This window comes from Acomys minous, assembly GCF_964271855.1.
Source record: "Acomys minous genome assembly, chromosome: 1".
In the NCBI taxonomy this organism is placed as follows: domain Eukaryota; kingdom Metazoa; phylum Chordata; class Mammalia; order Rodentia; family Muridae; genus Acomys; species Acomys minous.
The window spans coordinates 19,622,716-19,639,410 of NC_140483.1; the positions used below are offsets into that span (position 1 = coordinate 19,622,716).

General features: G+C 39.8%; 1 protein-coding gene across 1 annotated transcript in view; it reads right to left on the bottom strand.

The window, feature by feature from the left end:
* The window catches only part of FMN2 (formin 2), a 300,168-nt gene that overhangs the window by 72,364 nt on the left and 211,109 nt on the right, over window positions 1-16,695 (bottom strand). Inside the window, exon 15 of the mRNA XM_084792663.1 lies at window positions 5,250-5,301. Coding sequence (XP_084648789.1) covers window positions 5,250-5,301 — 52 coding nt within the window. The remainder of the gene's footprint in view (window positions 1-5,249; window positions 5,302-16,695) is intronic.

The following is a 16,695-nucleotide window of genomic DNA, read 5'->3' on the forward strand; positions in this document are numbered from 1 at the left end:
GTAGAGGCGGAAATAAACACACAGTGGGGACACCATTAATCTTTATAACGCTTTGCTTATTGAAATAAGACCATATGCAAAGTCAGCACTATTTTATATCTGAGTTTGGGAGGTGGTTCAAGTCTCATCTGTAGAGCTCATCTGTATGTATGTATGTGTATAAGCATGTATATGGTGTGTGTGAAAGTAGTACATTTTGACTGCATTTTTATGTTATGCCCCACCTACATGTCACTGTGTGTGTGTGTGTGTTTCCTGTGTATGCATGTCTGTGGGTGTGTGCATGCATGTATACGTACACATGTGCATTTAGTTCAGCAAGCATTTCATATAGCTAAGTTTCTCTATGAATTTTTCCCACCCTCCACACTCAAAGAAGCTTTGTGCATTGCAAAGAACAAGACATTCCACTGCTGGAGCCACTGAGGGTCGAGGAAGGAAAGTCCCAGGCACCGTATGCGGTTCATGTGCTCCAGCCTGGAAGGGTCAGAGCTTGGCTCCGAGGAACCAGCAGGGTTCTATCCACCACACGACCCTGCCTTCTCTCCCGGGAGCTTCTATGAGCATGAGTGTGCCACGCTGCTTCTCTTTTGTTAGACACAGGGTATTCAGTGAATAAGCATGGTCATTCTTTATCCTTCAGGCATCTAAAGCCTGATGCAGCAACTCTTATTACTTATAAATGACAGTCATTTCTAAAATCAAACCTGGCACCAGGATGTCACTGGATCTCTCACAGGACATAAACTAAGTCTTCTGAAGCATCCTCGATATCACTCAAAGTTAAAGAAAAAACAAACAAACAAACAAATAAACCAGGGATCGATCAGAAAATTCCTTTGATTAAGAGGCTTTTAATACATTCACAGAAATGAAATGTCTCAGTGTATTTTCTGCCTCATGATCAGAAAAGGCTGATAGAAGATTGGGGAATGAAGACCAAGTTGTGTGAGCACAAACTTACATAAACAGATCAAGTAGAATTTGTTTGTTCCGGATCTTACCCCCAGGATGGATTTCTTTGGCCTTACGATAACATGATACATAGAAAATAACAAGAATAAAGATTAAAAAAAAATAGAAAGAAGACGAGACACTGTAGGTCTAAATGAATGCAAACTCTTGGCTCAGCTTTTCATCGGCCTTTCTGAGTGAGTATCATGTGTATTTTATTCTAGTTTCAGCTGACTGTTTCAGAGGTGGGGAGCCAAGTCAAGAACACAAAGGAGTGTCATAAAGACCAAGGCTTTGAGTTTTAATGATGTGTGTACAGAGGGCAAACACGTAATATGATCAACTGATGAGGGTAGCAGCCAGCAGGATAAATAATATAGCTAAGGCTTCACAGTTACAAAGTGGACCAGGAGCTTCAGAATCTGGGTTAAAAAAAAAACCTGCCCATCCTCACATAAGTCTGAGAAGAACCCATCAACCTAAGTGAGTGGGCAGGAACATTTTTCTCCTGGCTTACATGCAACTCTCACAGAAGCAGGAGCTCAGCTGATGCTGGACAGCACGGGTCAGAGAGAGTAAATATTGTGAGATTTTATTTTTAAGCCTGGCACACTGGGATTTCTCAGAGTCAGGATCGCTTAGCCAGAGGTGGGTGAGAAGTTATAGGACATGCAACCATGCAACGAAGGATCCCAAGACAGACTGTAGAATGTTTCTGTCTGTCCTATCCTGGTCTGAGGTTCAACAGGAGAGTATGTGGAGAGACCCTGGCCAGCCAGAGCAGGCAAACATGGCTCTGGCAGGCTTTTCCCTTCTTCCCAGTTTCCTCTGCCTTACTAAAAACAGTTGATTACATTCCTAATGCTAGCCCCCCAAGGTCTATTCCCTGGTTTGGCCGCTTCCCACTCCTGACGCTGACTACCAAGGTTCCATCCACTATGAAAGCATTGGAGTCCAGCAATCAAAAGCCCCCTTTGGGTCACCTAATTAAGATGCGCAGTTAAAGTTAAACACCTCATCCTAACTCTGGGTTTCCCCTTTTGCCTTTATAACTTGCTATTGGTCAAAGGGCCACATCCGTCTCTTCTCTATCCAGAGGCAGTCTTTTGTGTCTGCTCTGGGACAAATACCCCTGCCCTCTCTCCACTGTTCCCTTCCCCTTCTCTTTATTGCTTTATCTCCTGTCTCTTATTCTCTGGCCCCCTTTTTTTTTTCTGCAAGGGTGGGGTCTGAGGGTCAGGGGTGGGGGATGGAGAGGAATAAATCTCTTTTGTACTGAGAACTTGGTCTTGGGGTCCTGAGCTAATACTAATCCTCTCAGCACACACAGGCTTCTAAACCTCCAGTGACAACTGTGATATCAGAAGGATCCTTCTCGGGTGTCTCCATCTCTTACTCACTCTTTCTGTTAAAACTTCTGACAGGGTCGATGCACGTATTATACTGCAACGTGGGAGAAGGATTCCCTTCAGATCACGTGACTTAATCCACTTTAACAAAGCAAATATTACTAGCTGATGGTTTTAATACTAGTTTAATCTATAGTGTTGTGGTATGTGAGAAGCCTGGCTCAAAAATCAAAGGACCCTAGATGGGTTGTGTTGTTTTTCTTCACAGAGCTACTGTTGATCACTGCTCAGCCTACATAGCATTGCTGGGGAAGTGGTATAAAAACATATTTTTGGAGAGAAATGTTAAAAGGTTTAGATAATCCATCGCCTATTTCCATTTCCAAACATTAAAATGGCTGCTGTACTAACTAAGCATTGTATCACTAGTATTTTCAACTCACTGAATTTGTGGTTGACATGATTTACGCCCTGACCTTCAGCTTTTTGGTTTCTTTGAATTTGCCAATTCTTGTATCTGTTTGCCGAGCCCAGCATCTGATGTCAGCTCAGGAGCTGCTAACTGTGTGCTATCTCTGTGCCTGTACGAAGACTTAGGAACTTGCCTAATAAAGGAATGACAAGGAATTTATTCAATAACATTCTTTCCTCAAGAGTGCTCAGAGCCTCTTGCAAGTATGGTCCTTAGTTGGAGTGTTTCTTTGGGTGGGTTATGATGTCTGGTCGGGGTTGAGACACCTGTCTAGTTGTTGTGAAGGCAGGTGTGAGATAGGGTTAACTAGACAGTAAGGAAAGCGGATTTCTCTTTCGGCATAGCTAGGCCCCATCCCCTCAGCTGAAGCCCTTATGCGCAGGAGCCAGTCTGGAGGAAGGAATTCTGTCTCCAGACTGATTTCAGTCTCAAGGCTGCACCCTTAGCTCCTCTGGGTTTTCCTGGTTAATTTTAGACTTGAGAGCTTTGAAGAGCACATGAAACAATCTAAGTCAGTCTTCGGTTCCTTCTCCCTTAACTGCACGGCTCCCTGCCCCCATCACTTTCTCTCCCTCCCTCGCTACTTCCTTCTCCCTTCCTCCTTTTCTGTAGATATATTTTCTTTGTCTCTTTGTTATTAGTCAGAGTTTTTCAGAAAAAAAAAATGTTTCCCCTGGAGAGTGACTCATAGCAGAAAGGAAGAAGCAGTGAAGACAGAGCAGCAGAGATTCCTGAGGCATTTTTTCCTAACCATGCCCCTGATTGCAAATCCTCATTCTAGACGTGCAGGTCACCCAAGGAAGCTAATGGACTCCTCTGTGGAATTAGTTTGTATATTGAAATGGAAATTTTCTATCACTAAACCTTTCAACTTTTATTCTTGAAGAAAATTTCTTGAGGATGTCTGTGTAAGATAATGGGTGAGCAGCTGTCTCCATGGTTCGGGTAAAGAAGAAAAATCAGGGTGAGAGAAAAAAATACACCACATTCTAAAGACAGAAAGATACTGTGAGCTCTGAAAAGTCAAAAAAGGGATAGATAGGAGAGCTGAAAGTGCTTAGAGAAAGAAGCAAAAGAGAAGAAGAGAAGGAATGAGGGAAGCCTCATCTAAAAGCAGTGTGTGCTCTCTTTTCCTCTGCTACAAACTGAGTCCCCAAATAATAATAGAAGGAGTTGTGGACCAGAGAGGCCGAAAACGAAATGCTAACATGAACAGCAAGGAAGTGTGACTACTCTGCTTCAAGTACTCAGCTACAGAATTTGAAAAGTGGAGTGGATAAGATGGTTTAAAAACTGTATGTGTAAAAGTGACCTGTGGCCTCAAAGAAACCACAAGTAACTGGATGGATAAAGCAGATGTAATCAATCCAACAGTTGGAGAGAAAAGCCAAAAACAGAAAGTCATCAATATGGATGAAAAGTTTACAATGCCAGAAAGAAAATCATCAAGAAAACTGAGATTTAAAACAACAGTAAGAAACAGAAAAATAAATTTAGAAATGGAAAATTGTGTGCATTGAATAAAAGAAAGAAAAAAACCTCAGTGAAGAATTATCCTCACAACAGACTCAACCAATCAGAATAAAGAACATAAAGAACAAAGTAAGAAAAGGTTGAGGAAATGTGACATCAAATATACACAAAAGTTTTTAAAAAATGCAATGACCATGATTACAACTTTAAGAACCTTGGGATACAATCAAGACACAACATTTACAGTGGGATAAAAGGAAGAGCTGAGATAAACACTAAAAGTCGCTGAGGATCTGTTCAGCAACAACAGCAGGAAATTCTCCAAAGTTAGGGAAAGAAAGGGGAACTCAGTCACAGGAAGGTTTTAGAATCCCAAATGGACACAACAGAACATCTCTCTGAAACATTACCATCAAGATGCCCAAACGACAAAAACATCAGAACAACCTTATACTGCTCAACACAAATCCTAAAATCCAGGACATCATGGAATGGCACATTTCAAACTTAGAAAGTAAAAGGATTGCCAACAGAAATTACTAGATACAACAAAGTAAACTAAGAAGCAGAAGGCAATAATGAGGAGCAAATATAAGCAAAGCACAATGATATATATTTATGAAGACTGCATAATAAGACCTGTTATTTTGTGTGGTAACAAAGATATAAGTACAGACAAACAAACAAACAAACAAGCAAACCCACTTTCTTCACATCTTGCGTACTCTTGTATTTCCTGACTTCTGAATCCCTTTGGAAAGAGGTGGCACTGTTCATTACAACTAGTACACAACAGAAGTATGTGTCATGGTGACTGGAGAAATTCACTGTGGTCTTAAAGCACACTCTTACATTAGATTACAATTTTCATCTAGAATATAACAAAACAAAACAAACAAAAACTCCATGACCAATAACGGCCCTAGGGTTAAAATAAACTAAGAGCTTTCGTAAGACCATTCTGAAAAGAAATATTATATTAAAGCAAAGTGATGTCTTACCATTTATGAGTCTCTGTCAGAGCAGTTTCTTGTGACTCTTGGTCAATCTTAGCTGAAAATGCAAGAAAAAGACCAAATAGGTACAGGGCTCCATCATCTCACAGAGTATACAATCTAAACAACATGGAATAGATTTAATTACAAGTTCTAATGTTCTCCAACCACATACTATCTTAACCATATTATTGCTGCTGATATTATAGAAATATTATTAAATTTGATTCAAATGACAAGAGTATATGGGAACATAGATATTTTTTTTTACATAACTAACCAAAGCTTTCAGGCTATGAATAATTTCTTTACCTCTGACACAGTGACCTAAGGAATGCAAACGCTACTTTCATAGCTACATTGACTATGCCAGGATCTAAATACCAACAATTTGTTGACAATAATTCTCTCAAGCACAGGTACAAACACCACGTTAGAGAGGAAAACAAATGAAGCTGGTAGACATTTTCAGCTCTCTGTAGCCATGCTCTTTGGGACAGATCTCAAGTGACTGATTATGATTTGTTCTGAAAGGTAGATATCATTACGTTCCCATTATCTAATATATATGGAGAGAGAGAGAGAGAGAGAGAGAGAGAGAGAGAGAGAGAGAGAGAGAGAGAGAGGCCATTGTCTGTTCTAGTCAAACACTTTATCACCGACCTTCGAACTCAGATTTATTTCCTCTATTTCCCCCCCAAAATAAAGATATCTGACATGAACTCACAGATCAGATTTAGGATGATTAAATGAAGAGTTCAAATTACTTAAAGTCACATAGGAACTCAACCCCATGAACTAAAACATAGGACAGCAATGGTCACCTTCTTTGAGAAGTAAGCATTCCAGGAAGGTATGTACATAGGGCACAATGCTCCTTTCGTCCTCTTTGTGCACATGTATTTGGCATGAATGTTTCAGAGACACTAAGTAGGCACTCATTATTTTCAGCCCATTCTAAGGGACTCTAAAACATTAGTTATGACTTCAGAAATTAACACCCTCATGGTTTTTGCCCACCCACAACTAGAATACCACCAAACTATAAGACAATACAAAAAGTACCATTGCCACACCTACACAACCATCATAATGCATCTCTCACAAGAACAGATGTGCACAAGATTAAAAAAAAATTACACCAAATAGTAAATAAAGATGCTGTCTACTTATAACCTTTCCCCATTGCGTTACCACTGGGGCCATTTGGAGAAACCAGAAGGCAAAATGGAGCAGGGTAAGTTAATCAAATCTATAATCATAAAAAAAAAAATTTGGCAGCATGGACCAAATAAAACCCATGATCCTTTGGGAATTGTTAAAGTGTCTCTCTCACTACTTAAAACACAATAGCACAGCTTGGCCTGGTTAATGTTTTACAATTTCAAGACGGCTCTGGAAAGTCTGTACTGCACGTCCACTGTCCTGATACAGTGTCAGGCTGACACGCTCGGCCATGGATGTTAGAATTTAACAGGGATCATTTGAGCTGGCAGCAGGAATTTTTTTTTTTAATTCTTTCCTTTCCCTTTTCGTACTTTAGATTGTTTACATGCATTTACAGGTCAATTGTTAGCCACCTTTAAAGAATGGAGTACACATTAGACACTGTACTTAGAAAAGGCTCCAGTACAAACAGGCTGTCATAAAAACTAGCTTCAGGGTACCTAAAATAAAACATGACTTGTTTCCGGAAACAGTTATAGAATCATATAAAGTGCCATCACGGGGAAATAACAAAAGCAGTCCAAATGAACGCTGCTTTCACAAAAAGTCAGTTTGCTTGTTTTCTTGAAAAAAAATACACAGGTTAAAAGAATTGATGGAAATTGAAATAAGTTCTGGACTATCTTAGAAGATTCAAGTAAATGATTTATGAAGCTGAAAAGCACAAGAAATCGATACTCCCAAGAGCTATCTCTAATTCCCATCAGATTAACATGAGCCATGTGACTCTTGGCAATCAGATTCACTTGTCAACATATGCAAATTATTTAGCACAATGTCCATAATGACCAGTACATGTGAAGTAAATGTCTTTCTTAAGTTTGGGATCCGAAATGCTGAAGAATCTTTAAGTGAGCCAACCACTGTTTTATAATGTTTTGGCATCATATGAAGATACAGAAAATATATTCTTGCAGCTTTTCAAAAATGTATGCCCATAAATGCTGGTGAGTAGAACAGAGAGTCTTGCTAGTTCCTTTTGATGTGTACCAACATAGCTCTTGTTTCAGTGCCTGAGCAAGCTGGCCTAAAAAAATTAAAACTGAAACCACTTTAATCCAATGTGGCAGGAGATTGATCCATACCAAAGAAATAAAACATAAAAACAGATCTCCTTACCAAACCTAATAACCATGCTACAGTAATAAAGTCAAATTAGAATAACAGGCAGTGTTTGGGACTTCTCTACTACCCATTACTTTCACATGATTTTCAAGCTACAGGGATTTGTATATTGAAACTCTAATCAGCTTTGATAAACAGTCAAATTAGAGATCAAAGAAAGCACATTAAAGGCCAAATTTCAACTCTCAATGTAGAGTCAACAATTCAAGGAGCCAGGGCAGATTTCCTTTTGTATTGCAATCTAAAGGGGAAAAAAGTACGTTCTGAGAGTGAGGCATGGTGGCACAGATCTGTTATCCCAGAACACGGGAGGTAGAGTGGGGGCAGGGGAATCAAACTTTAAGGCCAATCTGACCTACACTGTGAGACCTTGTCTCAAATGCAAGGCCTGAGCATGGAGCTGAATGGAAGGGCATTCGCCCCGTGTCTGCCAAGTCTTTGTTCAACACAACAAAATGCCTTAAAAGTTGGGGTACATACATCATCTAGGATGATGCTTTGCACAAACACATAATTAATGCTTTGCTGTCAAAGTCCCTTAAGGGTGCCACCTTTTAAAAACAAAAGTTAGAGGATGCTAATTGTACAGAATAATAATAGGCTTCACTGTGACACTAACATAGATTTGGATGTGAACTCGATGACACAGCAATCTGTGGCTGCTTGGGATACTGAAGAACCCAGCAAACTGTCATTGTGACCAATAAATACCCCCCCTTCACTGATGAGAAGATTCAGTCTCTTTATGCACAGTGATCAAAATCTCAGCACAGTAGCACCTGCAGAGACACTCATTATGGCTTTGTTGGAAGTTACACAGAAATTAAGACAACATTATATATACACCACAAACATGTTTTTTTCCATTTACAAGACAATCATTCATTTTGTTCAATACTTTTATAATACTTTTTTATCTTTATAAAGGTTTTATTTTTTTATTTATTATTTTTAAGTCTTTTTTTATTGTTAATTTATTCTTGTTACATCTCAATTGTTATCCCATCCCTGTATCCTCCCATTCTTCCTCCCTCCCATTTTCCCCTTATTCCCCTCCCCTATGACTGTGACTGAGGGGGATTTCCTCCCCCTGTATATGCTCATAGGGTATCAAGTCTCTTCTTGGTAACCTGCTTTCCTTCCTCTGAGTCACCAGGTCTCCACCTCCAGGGGACATGGTCAAATACGAGGCACCAGAGTATGTGAGAAAGTCATATCCCACTCTCCACTCAACTGTGGAGAATGTTCTGCCCATTTGCTAGACCGGGGTAGGGGTTTAAGGTTTACCGCCTGTATTGTCCTTGGCTGGTGTCTTAGTTTGAGCAGGACCCAGGGCCCAAATCTGCCAATCATAATGTTCTACTTGTAGGTTTCTAGGACCCTCTGGATCCTTCTACTTTGCTATTCTCCCATGTTTCTCTCATCTAGAGTCCCAATAGGATGTCCTCCCCTCTGTCCCAGTTTCCTGGTAAGTGAAGACTTTCGTGGGACATGCCCCTTGGGCTAGTATGCAGATATAAGTGAGTATATACCATTTGAGTCTTTCTGCTTCTGGGTTAACTCACTCATTATGATCATTTCTAGCTCAATCCATTTATCCACAAATTTCGGGAATTCCTTGCTTTTAAAAGCTGAGTAGTATTCCATAGTGTATATGTACCACAGTTTCAACTTCCTCAACAGAACACCAACAGCCCAGGCATTAATGTCAACAATTAATAAATGGGACCTCATGAGGCTGAGAAGCTTCTGTAAGGCAGGAGACACTGTCAAGAGAACAAAGCGATAGCCTACACTGGGAAAAGATCTTCACCAACCCTACATCTGACAAAGGTCTAACATCCAAAATATATAAAGAACTCAAGAAATTAAACACCACCAAACCAAATAACCCAATTGAGAAATGGGGCTTGGAACTAAACAGAGAATTCTCAACAGAGGAATATCAAATGGCTGAGAAACACTTAAAGAAATGCTCCACCTCCTTAGTCATCAGGGAAATACAAATCAAAACAACTCTGAGATTCCATTTTACACCCATCAGAATGGCTAAGATCAAAAATTCAAGCTACACCACATGCTGGCGAGGATGTGGGGAGAGAGGAACACTCCTTCATTGCTGGTGGGAATGCAAACTAGTACAGCCACTTTGGAAATCTATCTGGTGCTATCTCAGAAAACTGGGAACATGGCTTCCTCAAGACCCAGCTATTCCACTCCGTGGGATATACCCAGAAGATGCTCCAGCACACAACAAGAAAATTTGCTCAGCCACAAACATGTTTTATGAATATTTACATTTTCCAAAATATCTTATTCTGAAATTTAAAATATACTTGTGGCAGGCTAGTGAGGTGGCTTAGCGGATGGCAACATTTTACTACTGCACAAGCCTGGTGACTTGAGTTTTATCCCTAGGGGCGCTGTAAGATGGAAAGAGAGAGGCGGGTGTAGTGGCGCATGCCCTTAATGTCAGAATTTGGGAGGCAGAGGCAGGTGGATTGCTATGAGTTCAAGGCCAGCCTGGTTTAGAAAGCGAGTCCCGGATAGTCAAGGCTAACATAGGAAGACCCTGTTTCAACAACCCCCCCTCCAAAAAAGATGGAAGGAGAGGACTGCCTCTGCTAAACTGTCCCTTGACCGACACACACACACACACACACACACACACACACACACACTATATATATATATATATATATATATATATATATATAGAGAGAGAGAGAGAGAGAGAGAGACAGAGAGAGACAGAGAGAGAGAGAGAGAGAGAGAGAGAGAGAGACAGAGAGAGAGAGAGAGAGAGAGAGAGAGAGAGAATAGACAAACAAATTATTTGTAGGTAATTTCTAATGTTGTACATAATTCTGTAAAGAGATCTGAAAGCTTGAGTTCTTCTGGGCAGTAATTTCCTATATATGTGTAGTCAGCTATTAAAAAGAGATTGCCATTAAAATGCTCAACTAATCATATAAAATAAGGGAGAGAAAATATTTATATTTCAGAATTCATGTAAGATTTCATCCCCTAATCTTCAAGGAAATAAATGGCTCATTTCCCTTCTTGACACATATAAGATGTGACAGCCTTCTGGTCACTTCTGGACAGCCTTATTAATTAGGGTCTATATCTCTGTGTCATAGCACTTGCCCAGAATGCATGAAGCCTGGTCTTGATAGCTAGCACCACAAAAAAAGAAAGAAAGAAAGAAAGAAAGAAAGAAAGAAAGAAAGAAAGAAAGAAAGAGGTACAAAGGAAGGAAGGAAGGAAGGAAGGAAAGAAGGAAACCAACATCACCCTTCACCATGATTCTAAGTCAAGTTTGTATAGGAAGGCCAAACGAACACTTAAAATGGAGAAATAGGTACAAAGCTGGTTTGGGTGGGTTTGCAATGAGTTTAAGATGTCAACAAATTGCCTGGGTTTCTCTGCTACAGCTTCCTTGGTGGCATCCATGCCCACTTTGGACAGCAGTGTCTACATAACTCTTAGTGGACACCAACCACTGTCCCATGGCCCCTTCCTTCACCCAAGCTCACATCTTTAAGAGAAGCCACTCGCACATTTGCTACAAAAAAATTTGCACATACCCTGTCCAGTGTCCTTACCCTTCAGCCTCGAGGGTCCTTTAGTGTCAGTGTTTGGATTTTGCATATCATTTACTTAGACAAACCTGATTTGAATTCTCATTTAGCCACTAGACTGTGGTAGATCTTAATCACTGTGACCCTCATTTTGATGGGGCAATCTTTCTTCCTGAGACTGGAATGAATTTTTTTTATTGAGTTGGTTCACAGTGAAAGAAGCTAGTTAATTCAGTACTGACCTGAGAGCAAGGAACACACTGATTGGAGGTAAGAAAAATGGCAAAGAAAACCATGGTTTGAGCAGACAATCTCCATAGATCATCAACAGCAATCATTTTAATAGACATAAAACTATAAAGAGAAATGGACACTAGGAAAGATGGGCAGTCAACTGCTAGTTCTCAGTGGTGAGCTGGGCCATAGATATCACTAACCTGACATGATGGCTGTTACTCTTTAGCCTTTAAATTTAAGTGTTAAAGATCTGCAATTTGGAACAGAGAAATTGTTGGGACCACAACAAACAAACAAAACAAAAAGCACCACTGAACTTGTTAGAAGGCTGCCTTCCTTGATTACTTACTTTTATTTGTGTTTATTTATTTCAGTATCAGGGTGCAAGACTATTGTCTTAATCTGATTCTATCAAAGGTGCTCCTGGCTTGATGGCTCTGTATCACCGAGCATCCTAAAACTAGCACTCCTGATGAAGTCTTCTCGGGTAGCCCTAAGGCATCATACCCAGAATCACTGGCGCCACAGATTATCCCTGGTAGTTGCTGCCCTACTAAGTTAGTATTCTGACCTGGTGATTTGTGTCTCTGGTCACTGTCTGGCTCCAGACTCTTTGGCAATGTGAGATATTGCTGCTGACCTTGTTCCAAATGACTGTGAGTAAGTGGAGGCACGGAAAGGACGCCCTTTCTGATCTCCAGCTTTCATGAGGGAATACCACATATCCCCAGGTAATTGGAGACAGAGTTGGCTCTGAGTAATATCAGATGGAAGGCAACTCGGGGCCCTTTCATCTACTTGTCTAGGCTCTAAATCTTTGTGCTATTTTTCTTTTTTATTCAAAGTGTTAACTAGTTTTTGTTTATAATTAGCTATGAATGTGCATTTGAATTGCTTTTAAGTGCAGCCAGTATGGCTTATTCTTTCAGACAGATGCACTGCCTCTACTCTGACTCATCTGAAGCTGTCATTTAACTGAAAATCTATTGCTTTGGTTTTGTGATGTTGAGACACTCCTGCTTTTGACAATGTCAAATTGTCACAATGACAAAAGTCAAGTGAACTTGGGAAGGTTAGAGGTATCAGACGGAACGATTCTGAGAGTAGCTGACCTTCGACAGCAAAAGAGAGAGAGCCAAGTCTCACCGCACTGCACTCCCCTCTGCGATGCTGCTAATGAGTTTTGGACAATAAAACAATTGCTGTAGAGTCTGGGAGGAAGAAAGCCTGTGTCTGGGAAACATCACATTAAACTTGGCTTTGTAGTAATCCATAGCTACCTATTAGTACTTTGCATGTAAAATTTGTACCACTTTGTCCATATATCTATATCTATAAAACAATCCTTAATATTAAAAACCCAAGGGACATACAATAGACAATAATGCATACTTCAAATTTTTGATATATTTGGCTTTTAGCAAAATGCGAACTCCAGCAAAGCCATTCACTGTTACTACCCAGCCTGATACACTCATCTGAATGCTCCGTTGTTAAATTCCTTTCCAGATTTTAATTTAAAAACCCAAAGTGGAAAATATCTGGAAAAAAATTCAGTGCATATACATGCTGAATACTCTGTCAATACTGCTGTAAGAAAGAGTTGTCTATTCTCAACTGGGACAATTCTTAATACTACCAAGTTTGAAAACAAATTACAGCTGGAAGCTATATGTTACGACATCTGTAGGCTTTGGAAAACTCCGGTCAACTCCTAACAATGTTGTATAAGAATGAAGACAAGCTCGGAGCCACTCCTTTTTCTCCTTTTGCTGAGAAATGGCCATGCTACTGAAGCGGTCTAGAATACACACGGAAACCAGGCTGACTTTAAATTAGGACCCTTCTAATGGAGCCCAAAACACTATGCGTCTTGTGCTAAAACTGCGAACATACATATCTCAAGGCTGAGCTTTCAATATTAAAAACAATATTCACTAAGTCTGACTGATGAATCTGAAACACCAAAATATAAAACAGCTGGAAATAAAAATCTGAGCATCATAAAAGCCTCCTCTGCGTGCTTTCTTTTCTTTCTAATGTTACTTGCCAAAACAATGTTTGAAGACAAGGAGGACATTTCAATCCTAGAAATCAAAGCTACATAAATGAACATTCCAATATTTCAACAAATATTTAAGCATCTAACATGTTTTAGTCATCATTTGTTGGGGCTCATATGGTGATATATTTGTATAGTGTTTTGCATCAAGATAATAAAATTGCGAGAGAAATTATGGTCATAATAATTAAAGGACAACAATAGCGATGCTGGAGTATTATAGCCCACATGCATGCACACACACACATACACACACACATACATGCACGCACATATATGTATTTTCTATATAATAATACATAATAATAAACCCTAATGAGAAAGGCACTTTATTTCAGTATACAGTCTAGGAATTAAAAGTGAAAAATGTCACACAAGGTATTAGACATGAATATGACACGAAAGTGGCAGGACTTAAATCCATACCAAGAGATTCCAAAGTGGTAGCACTGTCACTCGTTAGTACAGTCAAAAGAGACTCTGCTTTGCCTACTAAGGAAACCAGAAATGACCAGGAAACAAAGGCATTTGGTTTTGGACTACAATGATGAAGTCCATAGAGACTGGTCAGTGTATGCAGAAAATAGCAAGAAACTCAATGTGTCAAGAAAGAAAGTATAAGGAGTAAGGTGCAAAGTGTAATAGGGAACCAAAGAGGCCTTTCTGGGAAATATGTACACACAGCCCCTTATGTAGTGTGACAGCAAACAAACAAACAAAAGACACAGAGTGAAGAAAGCAGATCTGTGCTCAATATAAACATAGGGAGATGAACTTTTGTAGGAGTCAGTTTCTTCTGGGCTTCCCTGGGGCCAAGCTCTGCCCAGCTCTAATCAACTGGGAAAGCAGACGAAATGCATGAGCAGCAGTTTCCATCCACGAAAGCATGGAAAGCAAGGGGTACGAGCTCTTCTTAGTGATCTCTCTCCCCATCTCTCTACAGTTCGCTCTAAAAGTCAGTGTCCAGACTGTGAGCCCTGGAAGGGGCAGATCACAGAAGCAAGTAATCTAGAGACTGCTGCGGATATGCAGATGGGGGTCGAGGAAAGGTGGAAGTGGCTGGATTTCAAGGGGCAGAGGTCTAGAAAGGAAACAAAACTTTCATAAAAGCAGAGTTAGAAACTGTCCCCAAGGTCTCTCTGAATTTTGCTGGGTATTAAGTGAATGTGTCTACAGGCAATACTACAAATCCAAGCAAAGATGCACTAAGAAAGTCCCTTCTCAGACTCCTGACACCCCGCCACTCCCTGCAAAAGTCTTTTAAGGTCTACGTGAAAAGTCTGATGTCTGAAATGCCACCAGAGAACAGGTATAAAGGAGTCACAAGAGCATCCAGTAGGTGAAATATCACATTAGTAGATTCACATGATGTCTACTCTGATTCTGCCTAAGCAAGTCTTAGGAGGCCTTAAAAGGCATCAGACTGAATCATGCATCCTATTTAAATGAAATGCTCAGACAAAGCCAAGCATTCTTTAGAGGAATCTGCATAAGGCAGAGAAATGGATTGTATTTTATAGTCTCTAGCAAGAACATAACCCTGCAAATACCGCCAACAACCTCCACTTCATTTTGGGTATCTGAATGCTCTGTTAAGCCATCAGATTTGTGGTGCTTTGTTACTGCAGCAATAGGAAACTAAGATTGGTTTCTCATCAGACAGTGAAAGCAGAGGAGAATAAATTATTAAATGGCGTATAGAAACAGACACACACACACACACACATGCTGGATATCTATGACTAAGTGTCTCTTAAGGGCTTGGGTCCCAAACTGCCATGCTACTGACAGATGGTAGCACTTTTAGGGGGCAGACCTATTGGAGGGAGACGGGGTCATTGATCTTTGCCCTTGAGGGAGATATCATATATTGGGGCAACATCTTCCTTCCCTTCCACCCTTCTCCCCTCCTCCTCTTCCTCCTCTTCTTCTTCCTCCTCCTCCTCCTTTGTTTTTTCCTTTTGTCTCTCAATTGAAGGAGGCATACTGATTTTTTTTTCTGCCAAACACTCCCCAAAACAACAGGGCCAGCATGACCTTGGAATAAAACCTCATAAGCCATTAATCAAAATAAACCATCCCTTGTTTAAAAGGGTCACCTCAGGTCTTTTGTCACGTTAATAGAAAGCTGCCTAGCACAAGTATTCAAAAATAGAATCTAAACAACATTTTACAAGCATTCCGAGGCTAGAACAATTTTGCACCTGGAAATCTACACACTGGGGAGTGTTAAAGGAAATGAAACCTTAGATCTATATAAATAAACGAAAAGAACTGAGCATAAATATGAAGTGTCCTTTCTCTAAATAACTGATTAAAAATTAGGAACCAGATATTATTGTGTTATAACATATGTAGACCTAAAGTACACAACAATAGCAAGAATTACAGATGTCATTGTAAAGTTTTTGTACCAAAGAAGAAGTAGTATGTCTGTATTTGACGATAGTGATGAATTAAATGGGATAGAGCAATCCTAACACTATAAGAAAAAGATGTATAGTGTACTAGCTGATAGTGGAAATATTTAATACTAAAATATAATCTATAAAGGGAAAGGAGAAAATATTATACAAGATAAATGTATATAAATAAAAAGGTGGTAAATTAAACCCAGTGATATTTTTAATTAAACTAATGGTCTAAATACTCCAACTGAAAAGCATGTGTGGGGTGGGGGTGGGGAATTAGACTCAAAACTTGTAGCTCTGTGCTGCCTAGTGGAAACCCACTTAAAATACAGACATGCACTTAGAATAGACTGAAAGTCAAAGGGTAAAAATGGCTTTGGGAAAACACTAATCACAATAAAGCTGACAGGGCTGAATTAAAATGAGATGAATTAGACTTTAGAAGAAGAAATTTTGCATGGAAAAGAAAGGCAAATACTGCATTTAAGAGGTAGCTCAACAGGAAGACGAACTAATTCTAATTGTAGATGTATCGAGAATTGGACATTCAAAATACGAAATACACAAAGCAAAATTTGTTATCAAAAAAGAAGCAGGGTTGGGGGGGTAGAAAAACAATGCTGAAAGGAAAGCTGGGCATGAGTGATGGTAAGCAGTGATTGAACCCTCTTCTCTCAGTAACTGATGGCACAATGTAAACGGTTATCAAAGAAAAGCCACGGAAGATCAGAACACTGCTGTCAATCAATGGACTCTGCACACAGCCTTCTAAGGTAGCTGTGGTGGGTGGAGAATGAATTGAATTG